Source organism: Protopterus annectens, chromosome 12.part0, assembly GCF_019279795.1.
Source record: "Protopterus annectens isolate FY-2018-M chromosome 12.part0, PAN1.0, whole genome shotgun sequence".
NCBI classification, from domain to species: Eukaryota; Metazoa; Chordata; order Ceratodontiformes; family Protopteridae; genus Protopterus; species Protopterus annectens.
The window spans coordinates 925013354-925030869 of NC_056746.1; the positions used below are offsets into that span (position 1 = coordinate 925013354).

At 41.0% G+C, this 17516-nt stretch overlaps 1 protein-coding gene across 1 annotated transcript in view; it reads left to right on the plus strand.

Annotated features, from left to right (window-relative positions):
- Positions 1 to 268: 268 nt before the first annotated feature.
- Positions 269 to 17516, plus strand: part of PARD6B (par-6 family cell polarity regulator beta) — a 175488-nt gene continuing 158240 nt past the window's right edge. The window contains exon 1 of the mRNA XM_044089955.1: positions 269 to 649. Coding sequence (XP_043945890.1) covers positions 581 to 649 — 69 coding nt within the window. The 5' untranslated portion in view covers positions 269 to 580. The remainder of the gene's footprint in view (positions 650 to 17516) is intronic.

A 17516-nucleotide genomic window follows, 5' to 3' on the forward strand; every position in this document is an offset into this window, starting at 1 on the left:
AAAGAAATGGGACCTAGATTCGACCTACGGGAAATACATGTTTCAAGTACTTACATGCATCACTTTTAATTTATTCAAGAAAACCAAAAATGAAAATACCATAAAAAAAAGCAAATGTGATTGTTAATAATTATATCAGACAGAAAAAAAACCGCAGCAACAAAACAATTCAGCCGTACAGAACTGCTTTTCCCTTTCACTTCGTAAGGTAGCAGGTGCAACACGCCTCTCTGCTGCGCGTGCGTTCTTGGAGCAACAGGTGCGCGCGCCCCACCATAACGAGGCTTTTCCTCGTATTGTCGATGACGTTAGTGGCTTGGTTGGTCGGTTGTGCGGGGCAGCAGGTTGTTGTCTGACGGAGTGTAGTAGATCTTAAGTGGTTTTGCGTTTATCAAGCTGGAGGGAACGGCCTGTTGGCAGTTGTTGGAACTAGGGAAGAAAAACGTGACTTATCGTTAAAGATAACTCACAGGATTTACTGGAGCCGTGAATCTCTAAGGAGAACGACACCGGTTGGGCAACCCACTGCAAACTATAGGGCCACGAGAAGATCCAACTCTGAAGTCCTTAGTTGTGAAGAATGATCCGAAATCCTGCGGCGGGGAGCAGTCGATCCCTTCATAGCGGTGCGGTGGAGGTGAAGAGTAAGGTGGGTAAGTGGTGCTTTGGCTTGGGTGGGGGAGGAGGATGAGAATGACGCTGTTTGCTACTTTTGAGGAATGTGAACTATGTTGCTGCTGTTCCTCCTGCGCAGTACCAAGCCCGAGGTGATTCTTCCTAGGCGCTTGCAGGAATCAATGAGGTGGGAGGGGGTGTTTCTCTCACCAGGAAATCTGCTACTCCCCCCCCCAAACCGCAACACAGTCATTAGTGATCTCGAAAACCGCTGTACATTTGCTAATAAGTGTGGAATTAACCAGTATTTATGCATACAACATCGATACAGGTGATGTCATTGTACCTCTGAACAGCCCTGTTTCTCTTCCTTAAGATGTTAATCGCTAAAAGTGTGAAGTGTTTGGTAAAGTGTGGGACTTGACAGTGTTGTATGCGGTTATCCTAATTCTCAAAGTATATGCCGTTACAGGTTAGCTCGTACAGACCTTTTTTAAGCTTAGAGTTTCAGAGCTCCGATCTGCACATTAGTTTTATTAGCGCTGTTTTGAAGAATGCAGGGAGGAATATCATAGAAACAGTAAGTAGGTGAGAAGTGTAAGCTTGTTGGCCCTTTTTCTTTCAAGTCAAGGAGACTGGCGTAGTCCACGTTGAGTTTATTGTAATAAAATTATATTAAAAAACTAAGGATTACAGAAAAAGAGAATAGGCAGTGGGGGTTGTGGGAACTGATCGACTTGAAGAAAAATCCAGTGGCACAAATGCAGTGCTTGTTTTACACCAGCCGATGCATTCAGCCAGTCTTTGAATTGAAAAGAAAAAGTTACATGTACTTCTGCAGTGCTCAGGAGTGGGGTTCAAAGTTACAAACTGGGCAGTGTCACCAGTGTCCTTGCAGAACCCATAACGAGTTATGTCTTGTTAGAAAGTCTCGTGAATTCGGGACAGCATAGACTGTTCTCTAGGAAGGAGTGACCAAGGCACAAGTATGGGTAACAACAGCTATTGATTTCATCATTTGCAGCCAGGTACAGCTTTGCCCTGAGTGACTATAACCAGCATTCCCCTTCAAGTCCTTCTTGTCACAGAATCAAAACCCATTTTATGCAACCTTTGTTTATCTTTTTTACTTGTGGGTTACCATCACTCAGCATTCCTGTAACTATTTCTGCAACTGTTTCACTTGCTTTATTTATCACTTTGTTTTTAGCCTACACATTACTAGAGTTGGAAAGACTCGCACTGGATTAAATGGCTACAGGTATGTTTATTGTCAGTTATGTCAATCTGTTAATTCATAACCAGTTGCTTCGGGATATATGTATGTAGCAAGATTTTCAGGAAGACCATAATTAAATTATTTCACTACCTAAGCACTCCATAACAGGTAGTAGTATCAGTATATGTCCCTGCATCGCTCGCTTGACATAAATTTTCACAGCTGTTTAAAGCTTCAGTCATTGTCTTTCTTGACCCACCTTACAATCTGCCATAAGAGAGTGCCATGTTGACTAGTGTACAGACCCCACTTCTCGTAGAGCTGGTGGCCCCAAGAAGCAGCTAGTAAGTTCTATTTTCAATCTTCCAGTTTCTTTGGTAGCCTGTATCCATCCGGTCTTTTGCTTATATGATTACAACAGCTTAACTTGAGCCTCTTGAGGAAGGTGCAAACCTGAAAGCCCTATGTGGAAAATCAGAAAATTCCTTCTCTGCCTGCTTTCACCCTTTTGGGACAGTAGGTACCATTTCTGTCCACTGAGTTGGACGTTAACTTTTCCTATCAGAAGTTGCCCTCGCTTTTTTAAGGGGGTTAAGTAGGAAACAGCCAGCCTTCATTACTGAAGTGAGAAAAAGGCCAGACCTAGCCCTATGATTGCACATTACCACACTGTCCTCTCTGCCCTGACCTTTTAACTTATCCTCTTCCTTCCCATCCTTATCCCTTTTCCTTTACCTACTTCATCTTCTCCCGTTTTGTCACTTTTATCTTAGCTAACTTCTCTATGGACAAGTAGTGACTATCTGCGACTTGCTTGTCAACCTGTGTTATCTTTACACTGGGTACAGCAGTACCCTGAGAAATTGTAATCGATCTGTTTCACATTCTCCTTGGCTTAAGATAACCCACATTTGTGCAGCGTTTATTCATTATTCTTACCGGTCAGTTACTACCAACCACTTCGACATTTTTGTTCTCATCCTTGTGACTCTGTCTCCTCCTTTTCTGTTTTTTTATTAATATGTTTATAGCAAACACATTGTTATAGGTTTATAGGGAAGTACTGTAGCTGCCGTTGTGGGTAAGTTTAAGCTTAGTCTTTTTCCTTTTTTTTTCCCCATTTGGTTATAGATTCGACTTACTCATCCCATGATCAGTGCTTGTATATTACCTCTAATAAGAATAACTGGCATCATTCCATAGGTAATGCATGAGATAAAGTATTTAGGAGCTGCCTCTGTCCATTAGTAGTACATGGGTAGTCATGAAATAAAATGTTTTGTTTCCCGTCCATAGATCTAGGTTGCACTTGAAAATGGATATGGATGAAGTTTGCTTTATGTGGATGGGAGTCTCTTCCTTAGTAGCATTCTGTGGGAAATACATCTGTCCCTCCAAACTGTTCTGACAGTGTTGCAGAAGAGGTTTAGATCCCTAGACTGAGCATTTCTCCTTTTATAACTTCAAAGGTGCCAATATGAGCAAGTACCTGCACCATAAGCCCAACACATGAAGCAGAATGCTCACAAAGAGTATGTTACTCCAGTCTCTCTCTTGTTAAGCGCTTTCTTCCCCAGTATACACTTTGGGGACTTCATCAGAACAAGAACCAGAACGAATTGGAAAAAAAATTGCTCATATTGGCACCTTTGAAGTTTCATTACTCGTTTTTTGGTGCCTTATCAAATGGATTTCTCCTTTTATGCCAGACACAGGTCACTTTTTAGCACTCTGGAGGATACCGAGTATAGTGACAGGGCTTTGAGTCCATCCACGTAGGACATGTTGTTTAAGCCTTGTTCCATATTAGTAAGATATCTCTGTGGGCATTCCTGTTGTTGCATGTGCTTGGCATTTCTTTTTAATTTTGGTTATTAAAAAAACTGTACTCCTGATGCAAATTTTTGTTTTTAGCAGCATCATTCTTAGCATCAGGTGTTTTCAGCTTCTTTAACTTTGAAAGTAAACGCCAGTTCCTGGTTATTGACCGCATTGCATGTAATATAATCCAAAGTTGCAATTGCATTTCATAGTTCATTTAAAGTAAAGTTAAAAGAAAGTGCCAGATGCCGTGTGCCAATCACACTGTAGTGCAGTTGCAACTTTAAATTGTATATTTATAGCGATCCATTACCTTAGCAACAAGAGGATAAATGGCAGTTCATGTTTGCCGATCGTATGTAGTGCAGTCGGGACTGATAACGTTAAATTGCATCAACTACTAGCAACTGCAGTTTCCAATTAAATTGCCTTTTGAAAAATGTAAAGTCTGTGTTTATACTGAAAACTAGAGTATTTGCCTAGGACTGCAGCTAATTTTCTTACGTTGTCCCTTGATCGAACAAAAAACAAATGCATTATAGATTAAACTGTTACTAATTTTTGCTTATTGCAGTACTTTCAGAAGTAATGCAGACATCTACATTGCCATCTGAGATGTTTCTAGATATGATTGATTCCAGCATTCTGGGCTCCCCAAGCTTAAAAGCTTCTTTTGTACCAAGCTTAAAGTTTCTTTCATACATGACTATTTTTTCCTATAGTTTGTTTTGCATTGGTAGGTTATTTTGTAGTTTAGGGTGTTGGACAACAGCATATATAAATATGACAATTCAAAGGCAGTCTGTTATATTTAATGGTAAGATATATACTCTGGTTGTGGAGAAGTGGTTTGGCTTAGGGAGCTGGGGTTTCTCGTTGGATTTGGCACATGCAGGGTAATGCTGAAGCTTCAGGAGAGCATATGGAAGCTGCTAGGAGACTAGCTAGTAAAGTGAGAAAGGGAGAGGAGGCAGCACAAGGACAGTAGGCAAGATGGAGTTGGAAAATGTTGGGGGGAATTAAACAGAGGGCTAGATTAAGCAGAGCTTTTCAGAGAAATACAGGCATGTGGTTTGGCACAGAGTAAGGTGAGGATAGAAGGGGGGGGGTAAGGTCTCTACAGAGAGGACAAAGAAGAGAAAGCCAAGATTGTGGGTAGAAGCAGACAGCAGTAACTGCTGCTGATGCCTGAATCAGAAGAGTTAGTGTGCAGGGGCAGGCACCACACTGAGGGCAGTCAGGGAGAGAGTTTATACATATGGGATTGGCAGAGGATGAAGGGTATGGAACAATGTAAAGGGCTTGTAGGAAGACTGCAGGAGAGTACATATGAAACTGACAAAGGCTGGAGGTAGTGGAACTTGGTAGACAAGTAGCAGATCAGAGAGATGCTTACATGGTTTTGATGATTGAACACTTGCTAAAAGGGTCGAGGGTCTTGACTTGGATGACTGGAGAGACTCTATTTCAGTGAAAACAGTTTTGTTACTTGATAAGACATGATGGGGAAGTAATAAAGGTAGTTGTCAAAGGGGAAGAATGAACACCTGTGGTGCATTTAGGCATCGTTGGCTTCTCTGAGGAGAGAGTTTGGGTATTATCGCACACAAGGACAGAGAAATGTCTGAAGGATGTCCGAAGTGTTGGTTGGAAGTAGCATTCTCAGAAGTGTTGCCTTTCTCACACTGTGGAGGAAGAGGATTAGAGAGTATAATGACTGGCTTTAGCAGTAGAAAGAGTTAGGACTGGTAGAAAGATGAGGGAGACTTGTAAAAGAAACCAGGTCTATGCTAGGGAAAATATTTGTCTTGGTACAGAATGGGCAGTGTTGCTTTAGATCCAGGTTGTAAATGCACATTTCAGTGGTTGTTAGGGAGGTGTTGTGGATGCAGAACAATTAAGTAAGTGTTTTTGTAACCAGGGTGTTAAAGTCTTTGCGCATACTGCAAATCATGTTAATTTCCTGTTATGTACACTTTGATTTTATTGTATTTGTAATGGGCAGAACAGTGGCACAGCAAATATTATCTCCTTATAGCAAGAGGTTCCCTGGTACAATTCTCAGCTGGGATGCCTTCTGTGTGGACTCTGCATGTCCTCCCTGTGTTTGCTTGGGTTTCCTCTGGGTGCTCCGGTTTCCTCCCACATTCCAAAGCCATGCAGTAAGTGAAGTGGACACACTCTAAATTGTCCGTTGGTATGAGTGTGTGGTATGGATGAACTACCCCAGCAGGTGTAATGTGCAAACAAACCATGGCTCTAGATGATTGTCACTGTTGAATTGGCATCTCGATCCCTGTGTGCAAAAATTTGAAAAGGGGGTTATGGATGGATGAATAACACACACACACACACACACACACACAGTGTAGAAAAATATATATATTATTGGCTACACAGATACGTAGATATAACATGGATAGGTATGGATATATGTATATAGTTAAAAGTGGAACATAATTTTTAAGAAGCAGAAGCAATCTAGACAAAACATGACTGACTTCAATAATTGGCTTAGTTTCTGGTGTCTTTCCAGGGGATTCAGTATTTGCTAGCATAGGAGGACAAGGTTAACAGACCACATTACTTTGCAAAGGATTGTCTGCACCTGTCTCTCAAAGTAAAACTTTATCCACGACTTTAAACCCTTTTTTAGGCAATGCCAAATTGGCACACCTACTGACACAGGAAATAAAACCCAAAGAAATCTAAAGGTATTACTGCTCAACTCTTGGAGCTAAGATAAATTTCACACCCTACAAACTGTCCTCACTCTGGAGAATATAGACATCCATGCCATTACCAAGACATGGTTTAAATCTACAGAAAGTACTCCAGCAGTGCATGGCTTCTGTACCTTCCACACATTTTGACCATCGGCTGCACAGGTAAAGACAAAGGGTTGAGGAATGTGACTCTGCCTATGTTTGCAACAAACATAACTCTACATTGGTTAAGTATGACTATGCCCTAGAATTTGTATATTGTGATTTGCACATGGTTAAAGCTCCCATGCCATATCCTGGCAAGCTGTAGGTCACTCTCTATGTCCCTAGAGTTCCATAACTCTTACTTAGACCTACAGGAGAAACTGGTAATTAAACCAAATACCCTATGCATGTGAGATTTTAACTTTTCCTGGGAAACGTTCACTGTCCTCATACTCACAGGCACAATGATTCTTGGACTTGACACCAATTCCCTTGATTAGTTAGCTTGCATACCCACCAGAGGTTCAAGCATACTGGACGACCTGGTACTCACCAATACAAGAGAGCACTGTAGACCCCCCCCCCGCACACACACACAGTGTCACATCCTCACTGGTGAGGTCAGACCACAAAGATGTTTCAGTTTGGTAACTCCAACAAACCCCCCCAGTGAACTCTGTGACAAGAACAATTCCAAAGCTAACTACACCCTGTTAAGTGATAGTTTAGCAAAATTCAGTGCGCTTCCCAACCCAGAGTTCACAACAACCTGTGCAGAATGGCTGTATAGAGGCTGTTGTAACTACTAGAAGAAAGTCCAAAACAAACTCTAAAAACAAGTCACACTGGTAGAATCCAAACTTTAATATCTATCTGTCCATCCTCAACCCCTTTTCTCATTTTTGCACATGGGGTTGGGGTGTCACTTCAAAAGTGACCATCATCTAGAGCCAAGGTTTACACCACTGGGTTGCTAGCCCTGCAGGAGAAGCTTATCCGTACCACACACTCGCGCGCGCATACACACACACCTGGGACCAATTTAGTGTTCAGTCCACCTTGTTGCATGTCTTTGGAATGTGGGAATCCTAACCTTATTAGGTTATATTAAAAAAGGAAAATGTCTCTGCTAATATCAGGAAGACCAATGCCCATAATGATAGGAGCTCTCCAATTAAATTAAACAGGACACTAAAAGGACTAAGTCCAACATGGCCAGTTATGAAGTCAAGATAGCTTCACAGGTTAAAGACAACAAAAAGTCCTTCAACAGCTGTGTCCAAAACCTCAAAGGCAGTTCACATCCGTGGTCCAAACTGGTGGTCAACTGTGCCACCTTCACTGAGCAGAGCAGCATAGTGAGTTGCTGGCTGACAAATTCAGCTCAAACGTCACCCCCACTCCCCCCTCCATGAAATACCTAGTAGCATTAACCCTCCCTCCAACTGTTATTAGGGAGCAGGTCCTAGCGGTACTCATTAAGGCCAAAAACACATCCTCAGTGGGCTCTAACAGTATCCCGGAATGCCTTTTAATAGCTGGAAATATGACCTTTCAGGACCACTTGAGTCACTTTTCAACTATAGCCTCAAAATAGGCTTTACATCACAATAATGGAGGACTGCAGTGGTTATCACTCTTCACAGTGGTGGACTGTCAACTGACCCTGGTAACTACAGACCCATTAGTCTGACTACTGTGATATGCAAAGCCATGGAAGAAATTTATAATGAAGATTATCATCAAAGATATGGTCAGTCTTCAGAAACTGGACCCAACCCAGTTTGGCTTTGTCATGGAAAGATCATACTTACTAAATCTGGTGGAGTTCCTTGAGAAAGTTGCAGAGGCAATGGATGAGGGGAAGACAATGCATACCACCTGCCTGGACTTGGCTAAGGTGTTTAGTACAATACCCCGCTCAGGTATAGTTGATAAATTCACCAAACTAGACATAACTTCTGGCATAACTTGCTGGATTGACAACTGGTTTACAGACTGGACCCAGGAGGTCAGGATTGGTAATGCCACCTCCACTAACACCCTGGTCACTATTGGGGTACCTCGGGCTATGTGCTGGGGGTGCTCCTATTTGTCATCACTTTTTCAGAGGTGAAGGCTAATGTGAAGGGCCTTTATCTTAGACTCCCCCCATGACATCAACGTCTTACAAGAAGGTCTGTCACAGACAAATGACTGGTGCTAAATTCACGGGTTAAAACCCCGTGCCAATAAATGTATTGTGCCTTTTGGGAAAACTGCCCCCCAGAATAATTACTGAATCAATAAGGCACCCCTAAGTAGTCAGGAATCTGGGAACATATGTATACAGTGGTTCTGGCCTTTGACCAACATGTGACCCATGTAGTAAGAAAGTTGTTCTATGTTTCCCAACTTTTATAAGTAAGGGCATAACATCCAGATCCAGGGACGTCATAGTTGCACTTTATTTGGCCCTTATCCAACCCATCATGGAGTAAAATGCCCCCTTCAGCATGTACCTGGCCAAACATATGCAATAATTTGTCTCCTATAGGTTACAGAGAGGTAGTCTACGCCTGGCATACAAGGCATCCTCAGATCTAACTGTGCTGGAACTTTTTTGCACATTCACAAAACAAACAGCATCAAAACCACTAGATTCAAGGATTTAAATTCTACTTGTGATACAACTGTATTGCCAACATGCCTTATTTATATATCTCAAAGGATTCTCATGCTCTGGAACAGGCTCCTCATCTGAGTGCAGTAGAGTTAATCTCCAAACCTATTTAAGCCTAACCTTGGCCAATGGATGGCAAATCAGAAATTCATCCTGGGTCTGGCCCCCCATGTCTCTGGATGGAGGCTGTCAGTAATGCCCAAACTAACCTACTCCTCACATATCCTCCAGAAACTTCTTAACATACCTCCTCCTAATAAGTACCCATGATAAACAGAAACACAGTTGTGTTGTAGTTGTTAGCCTAGTATATTAACTATGAACCTGTAATTTTGAATACCAAGGTTTCAGTATTGTTGTGGGAAATGTAGTAAGTGCATCAGTAATGGCCACTGATAGTTTACCTCTTTAGCACAGTATTTGATACTGTGCAAAACAAGTGTTATGATCAAGCTACCAAAGCTTTAAGTCCCAGGGTAGTGATGTTGGTAAGAGACTATCTCTATAAAAAGGAAATGTCACTGCTGTAAGTGAAATACATTTGGAAGAACGGCTTTATATCAGCTTACCATTGGGTAGAGTACTGCGCTTTCATATGGTTAGTAATTTTACCTGCGGTTGTACAGTTTGTTCATCCTGGGATCCTCCAAAGCAATTTATTTCTGAACTTGCCTCTGTATTTGTGTTGAATGGGAACAGAAGTTATAATGGCATGTTTAGCCAGGAATAAAAATTTGTGCCACAGGTAGCCATTTGAGCTATGGGGCCATTATAGGGTGGTGAGCTAGTAACTCTGCTTTTGGCAGAAGGTAGTGTTAGGGTGTTAACCTTGAAGTCCCTGAAAACATTGGATTTGAGGACATCTTTAGTTGTGATCTTACAGAGAACACTGTGGCATGGTGGTCAGATTTAATAAAAGAGAGGCAGCTGCAGGTACGATGCATAATTCTGCCATATCCAAAGAAACCATAAGGGAGAGCAATAACTGGTGGAGAGACTTGGCACTGAGGTTAAGAAACCATTGTCCACCTTTTGTTACTTCTAGTGCATGTTAATCTGTTTCTGAACAGATAGTTGAAATCACCATGAAGGATTGTATTAGATTTGTTAGTTAAGGATTCTTATTTGTTGAAGCAGGATTATTGGGACGCCGGTCACCATTGAGGGGATATTTGAACATGATACTGCTCCACGATACAGGTACTTGTTAGTGTTGGGGTAAGTAATTTTATAATTAAAACGAGACTTTCCTGCACTACACAGCTGTCCTGGCAACAGCATCTAAATGAGCGGTAGGCAGTAAAAACAGGTACGGAAGGAGTAGTGTCACTGCATTGGAACCATGTTCCTTTAATTATAGAAATGCCTATATTTTCATGGATTTACAAGGCCTTGAGTGTGGGCAGCATTTTATTTTAAGATTCTACCAAAGTCATGTCAGTGCATGATTCATGTGGACCTGGTTTGAAAATGCAAAGTAGGTAGGTGAAGGGAGGGGGTCTATATTACATGATCGAAGTTTCAAAACTTCGAATCTTATATGGTCGACACCATATAATCGAAGTTTTGAAACGTCGACAATGTAATAAAACAAACCGTTTAAACGCTGTAAGCAGGGGGACAAGCCCGCTGCCCCCCCCTCCCCGCTACTTAAATATATCAACTCCGGCATCGCACTACAGTGCAGAAAAGGGAAATCTTCCCTTTCTGCGCTGTACAGAGATCTCTGTTAAAAGATTCAAAGTTTCAAGGCTTCGATCATGTGGTGTCGACCATATCAGATTCGAACTTGAAATTTCGATCTTCTGATGTAGACCCGGTGAAGGAGACCGAGTTTGCCTGAGAAATTGTACTATGGCAGAAAAACAACATATTTGGCAATATGCAGATGTCCTGGGCAGGCCGTCTATAGTGTAACAGGTAGGACTGTTTGCCATCTTCTTCCAACCTAGCACATATTACACTCCACTGGAATGACACCAGTTACTGCCAAATTATTGAATTTTTTTTTTTTTTTGTATTGTGGTATCATTCTTTGGATGGCAGGAAACTGCTCAAGACTACTTTGATTACCAACCTTACAATATGCAGCAACTTCAGCCATATCTTCCTCTTTCTTATTATCCAGGGGTGGTCTGGAAGGGGACTGGTGGGTAGTGAGGATAGTGTCATGGAGACCTTTGCTTAGGGTTCCATTTCACGTAAGGCCAATGCAGTTAACAATGTACAGTGGATAATTGCTGCAGATTTTTTTTTTTTTTATTCTAATATAGGTTTTGTTCATGTAAGATTTTTTTCCTGCTCCTTTTTAAATGGACCATATTATCAATTCATTCATAGGAATACAGGGTTATTGGACCAGAGGCCATATGTGCCTTGTTAATAACAGAGACTATCAAGGAGGGTAGCCCTTTAGTCCCGTGTGTCTCTATCAGAAGATTGAAGTTTCAAAGCTTCAAATCTGATATGGTTGACACCGCATGATCGAAGTCTTGAAGCTTTGAATCTTTTAACTGAGATCTCCATACAGCATGGAAAGGGAAGATTTCCCTTTTCTGCACTGTAGTGCGTTCTCAAGAGTTGGCATATTTAAGTAGCGTGGGGATTTGGGGGTGCAGGGGGTCTTGTCCCCCTGCTTAGAGCATTTAAATGGTTTGTTTTTGTAGGTTGTTGTGTTTTTATCACATTTTCAGTGTTGCAAGACTTCGATTTATATGGTGTCAACCATATCAGATTCAAAGTTTTGAAACTTCGATAATGTTATATAGACCCTAGTCCCACAGTGTGTTTTAGGGTACCCATCCAAATTGTCAACGTTATTTAAAGGCAGGCAGGGAATTGCACTGCTTGATATTTCAGGGGTTCGCCTTTTCCAGATTAAGGGGAAGCGCTCTGTGTTTAATAATTACCTGATGTAGATTCAGGTCTCCTTGTTCTAGTTTTGGCTCTACTATCTACGCATTGAGAAACACGAAGTCTCATTTAATGGGGATCACTCAGGGCATGGAAATCAAGGTGTAGGTCTCCCTTCAAAGAGGGCATATTTTTATTTAACATTTACCACAACCAAATTCCAGGTTTGCAAGGATGTTTGTTAGAACATTGTATGTTTTATTTTTTTACATGTTCAGTATTTTGTTTTTTGTTGCTGATTTTGTATGCATTGACTTTCTTGGGGTTTATAATTGTTAGATTGGTTAATTAATTAATTTTATTAACATATTTGATTACCAATTTTAGGTGTGGCAAGTTGTATTTAAGCGCTATAGTGGTTTATTTGTATTGTTGATTCTGAGGAAGTCTCTTTTGGGACGAAAGCGATATTAGTTATTTTGCTAAGAACTTGTCTTGCATCTTTTTTCGATCCTGTTCCACTTGTCTAGTGGATTTATTAGTTGGTTATTAGGTAGTTAGTAGTTTTTTATTTAGCATTTGTTTACGGGGAAAGTCCGACTTGGAAAGAAGCCAGTTTTCAGCAGAAGCCCGGGGAGAAATGCTCCAGACGCATGTCTTTGAAATGTGGAAGGAAACCCACACGAATGCAGGGAGGGCATGCAGACTCTGTTCAGAAGGCACTCCAGTCGAGAACTGAACTGGAGAACCTCTTGCTGTGAGGCAACAATGCTACCGCTGCACCACTGCACCGTCCAATATAACAATAAGTACAGAGATAATGACTCCAGCCCCTCCTGGTTGCTAAGATTTTTAAAGTCATGGGTTCTTTTTATTAGGAGCATCCTGAACCTGTCAGCTAGGATGTTGGCAATGTCTGTGGGTTCGGTGTATTTTTTGTCATTTTGGACTAATTCTGAGCATATCTGGGAATTACCACCCAGGTTCCTAACATAACTAAAGAAAGCCTTGTGATTATCCTTAGTGTCCTGTGCAATTTTTCTCTCGAAGCTAGCCTTAGACAATTTTATGTGTGCCCGTAGTTTTTTGCTAATACTGATCAGTGATGCCTTCCCTTTTTGGGATTTTGCTCTATCATTTAGTAGCTTCCTCCTTCTATTGTATAGTTTGTTTGTGGCTGGGGTCCACCAGACAGGACGTCTGCCTTTGGAGGATTGGGTCTTGGTTTTATTTGGGATCGCATGATCCATGCATTCCTGAAGGTGTTCATAGAATGCGTTTTATAAAGGATTCTGCGGTCTGGGCCGTATTTTCCACAGGCCCTGGGGGCTTTGAAGGATTCCACCTCAGTTTTGAGGAGTGTGAAATTTGCTTTAGAGAAGTTTTTTACTGTGGTTTTCTGGGCAGGGGGTGGGGTCGGGATGTGAATATCCAGTGAGATTAGTTTATGGTCTGATCTTACCAGTGAGGGATACACTTCTGGTCTGGAGCATAGAGTCCCCATGTTGGTGATGATCAGGTCCAGTATGTTTTCCCCTCTTGTGGGAGTGGTAACAAGTTGTTCCATAGCATTTGAATTTATAAATTCTAGGAACCTTTGGGCTAGGGTGTTGGAGCTAGAGTAATGCTCCCAGTCTATGTTTGGGTAGTTGAAGTCACCCAATGTAATGGTGTTTGGAGAGACCTTCATATTTTCCAGTGTTCTCAGGAAGGCCGAGTGAGGTTCCTGGGTTTGGGAGGGTGGTTTGTAGCAGGCTATAAACTGGAAGGCAGTTTTACCCACTGTTAGTTGCACATGGATAGTCTCTGACTGGTTATGCCAGTACTGAGTTGAGAGAGCTTAGCCTCCAGTTTGGCTATATGGTTGCATCTCTCACATGTGTTGGAATTTGTTGGGAGGAGGAGAGGGTTGTCTGTGTACATGAGGCAGTTGTAACATTGCCTCAAGATTCCCAGCTGGACCGGAGAGGAGATTGACAACTGACCTTTGGACATGCTAGAATAATAATGGGAATTCCTTAATTGAAAACCAGGGCCAGTGGGGAGTGAGGGTGTAGTGCTTTTAATTTTTAGTGCTGACTTATATAATTGCTTTAGTGAGCAAGTGCCAGGTAACTTAAGTGCAACTAACTTTCTTTCAAGTGAAACAAAGGAAATTGTAACAGCAAGGGTATAGTTTACATTTCAGTTTGCCAAACTTGTGGCAGTTATTACATAGGTAAGACGGAAAGAAAACTTAGAACAAGGATCTATGAACATTTGTGCACGATATCATGGGGTAATGTGAATAATTCCATGTATAAACACTCCTTACAGTGTCAGAACTTCACTAGATTTAAATTTGGGATCTTGGAACAAGTTCCCATTAAATGCCCGAGGTGGGTGGTGGGAGCTCCGGTTGGAGTTAGAACTTTTTTGGATAATAAAATTAAACTCTTGACACACCATCAGATATTAATGAGAACATTCCATTTGGCTCCATTGTTAAAAAAAGAGGGCTTTAGCTGTAACCTAGTTTTTTTCTTAAAACTTCAACATTTTATACTTTTAACAGTTGTCAGTTTATGGAGCAGTGTGGCTCACTCTAATTACAGAATTTGTATATTGTCTAACTAGAATGTAAATGGTACTTATTATATAAGAGATGCTTATGAGAATATTAACTTAGTTCTGAAGAAGCCTCTGTTTTGGTGAGGGAGACGAAAGCACTTCGCTTTCTTTGTGTTTGGAATAAAGTGTGTTCATAAGAATTCTGGTCCTGTTATTCCTGTGGCGGTATGGAGCTTAAGGTGTGAACCCAGTGAATTGCTTTTCTAAGTTGGTTTTGGTCAAATATACTGGCAATTTCATCTGCATGGTTTTGTTTTATAAGTATACATCAATGGGGGGGGGACTATTACAGGTACTAGCTACACTATTGGGCAGAAAACACTACAGAAATGTTTAACACAGTAGAAAAACAGAGGTGAGCCACTAAATGCAAGTTTTAAACGGATAAAGGAGCAAGGAGACTCTAGAGAATGCTTTTTAAGTGTAAACAAATCAGTTATATGATGCACTCCTTGGCAGGAAATCAGAACAAACAGCAGGCCTCTATCCAGACTATGCTACCTGCATAGAGCACAGAAACCTCACAAAAAACGCACATAAAAGCAGATGGGAGCATTCACAAATAGAAAATACAACTGTCAGTATGAAAAAGCAGTTTACGGTTAAGTAATTCATCAAAAATGTAATTACAGTAATGAAACACTATCTAGCAATGAAAAGTACAGTTAAACGGTTTAAATACCAGAAAGGATGGAAGACTCTAGAAGCTCTAATTACAACCCAGTCTTGCTAGCCCTTGCTCTTTCAACCAATCACTTGTGCTAGAGAAGGTCAGGAAACCCTGTTACTCTCAATAACAGAGAAGATGAGACACTGTCAGCAGAAGATGGCTGTCAGAAACACAGGAAACTCAACAAACAAAACAGCCAGGCATGGATAGCAACAGGTCTCTATCCAGACTATGCTACCTGCCTAGAACACAGAAACCTCACAAAAAGGCACAGAAAAGAACAAGACGGAGCACTCGCAAATGGAGAATACAACTCTCAGTATGAAAAGGCAGTGGCAGTTTACAGTTGTTATTCAGTAAAAATGTAATTATAGTAATGAAACACTATCAATGAAAAATACAGTTAAAACTGAAAAATACAGTTAAAACAGTATAAAATAGTACACAAATGCAGTGAAACAGTAAAATAAAAGCTTTATAACACTGCAACATGTAGTAGATTAGCTGTGTAGCACAATTATAAGCTTTAAAGAAGTGCAGTTCAATTAAATAAATGTAAGAAATAACTTATTCAGCTCTTAGAGCCTTAAGGAATTTCTGCTTTGTCCCAGTGATGAATCACTACTCTACAGCCTTGTAAATACAAATCTACAGCCTTGTAAATACAAATGTCAAAGGAGTGAGACCTTGGTGGTGGTAAAGGTGAGCAAGGGTACGTAGAGCAAGCTGCATGGTAAGCCCATACTGGCAGTTAGGGAAAGACACCATTTAGATAAAAAGGTACAAATCCAGTGAAAGAAGTGAAAATGGATGCAAGCAGTAGCCAGTTGAAGAGAATGACAGAACTTCAAAAAATTAACACAAACCTCACTAATTCATAAACACATTGATCTGATAAGATCACACCCAAGACGGAAGGTGCTTTCACTGCCCACTTTAACCAGCTGCTTGGGCTGGATTTGGCCATGAAGAATGGATGAAACAGGCTGGTACCATTAGAAGAGCAAACATAACTACTAGGAGACAGACTAATAAATGCAGAGGAGCACAGCTGAAAACAAATTAATATTTTCCAGAAGTACTGGAACAAGACTTCAGAGTGCATTGAGTACAAGTACATAACTAAAAGAATAACTTAATGGACTGGTGTTCCAAAAATTGATATCAGAATCAAGAAGGCACATTGACTTTTCTTCCACAAATGGAGATTGGTGCGACCCATTCTGGTCTGTTTCAAATCCCTTGCTGAACAGAAGAAAAAAATCCCACACTTCTGCGAGCAACAGTTTCTGCTCTAATGCGTTTGTACTCCAATGGAAAACTCAGCACTCACCATATAAAAAGAAGGTTGGTAGCACCAGACTAAGGAGGAGTTTCTCACGTAAACATTTATAAAGTTGCAATGTTAATGGATTACTGGGATAAGGAAACACATTTGGCAAAAGAAGCTAAGGCCACATGGAAGGAGCAATGTGAACAGCTTATAGCCTTCCAAAAAGTGATATATAGTAATAATGGAAATATAAATGTACATAGAAACAATGGGAAGATATATGTATGGCTACCAAATGTGCAACAAAATCTAAAAGGCTTTAGGATCTTTGTATGGAAGAGTTTGCCTAGGTATTTTATACCCAAACTAGATTTCAGCGAATTTTTCCCATGCTTAGGCAACAGTTTGTGCATATCTGTACATTGCTCATCAAGTTCAGTATTTAAGTTTCCCTCACTCCTCCCTAGTAGATCGGTAGCCATGTATATGCACTTCCCGACTCTTTGTGGCCAGTTTGGTTGAGATGGGTATTCTGAGGCATTGTATTCCTCATGTACACTGACAACCCACTTACTTTTAATAAAACACATAAAGTATGCAAGAGGTGTAAATACAGTTTAAAGTTAAAGGCAAAAGTCTCTCATACATTCAAAACTAATCCTATAAAGGTTGTCCGTGACCCTTGCACCATGCCTACTGCACAGGATAAAGACCCTACATATAAAACTACTCATGTTGAGGCATTTACAGGTCACTTTCCTAAAATGCTAAAACCTGATGCAGAGCACAATCAGAAAAAGGTCCTTAGCCATCATGGAAACACTCCCCCACAGCTACACATAGTAACACTGTATCCAGTGCCTCTACTGCTAAGCCCTTAAGGCAACCCAATGCACAGCCAAATTTCCTGGTCATTGGTGATTTGGTGATTCTACAGAAGTTTTCACCAGACAGAGTAAGGAGAGAATCATGATTAGCTGCTTTTCTGGGGCTAGTATCTGTCAGTTGACACAGGCATTCAAGTCATTGAACCCCAGGTACCAGTATGACTCTGTCCATGTGTATGTTAACGAAACATACCT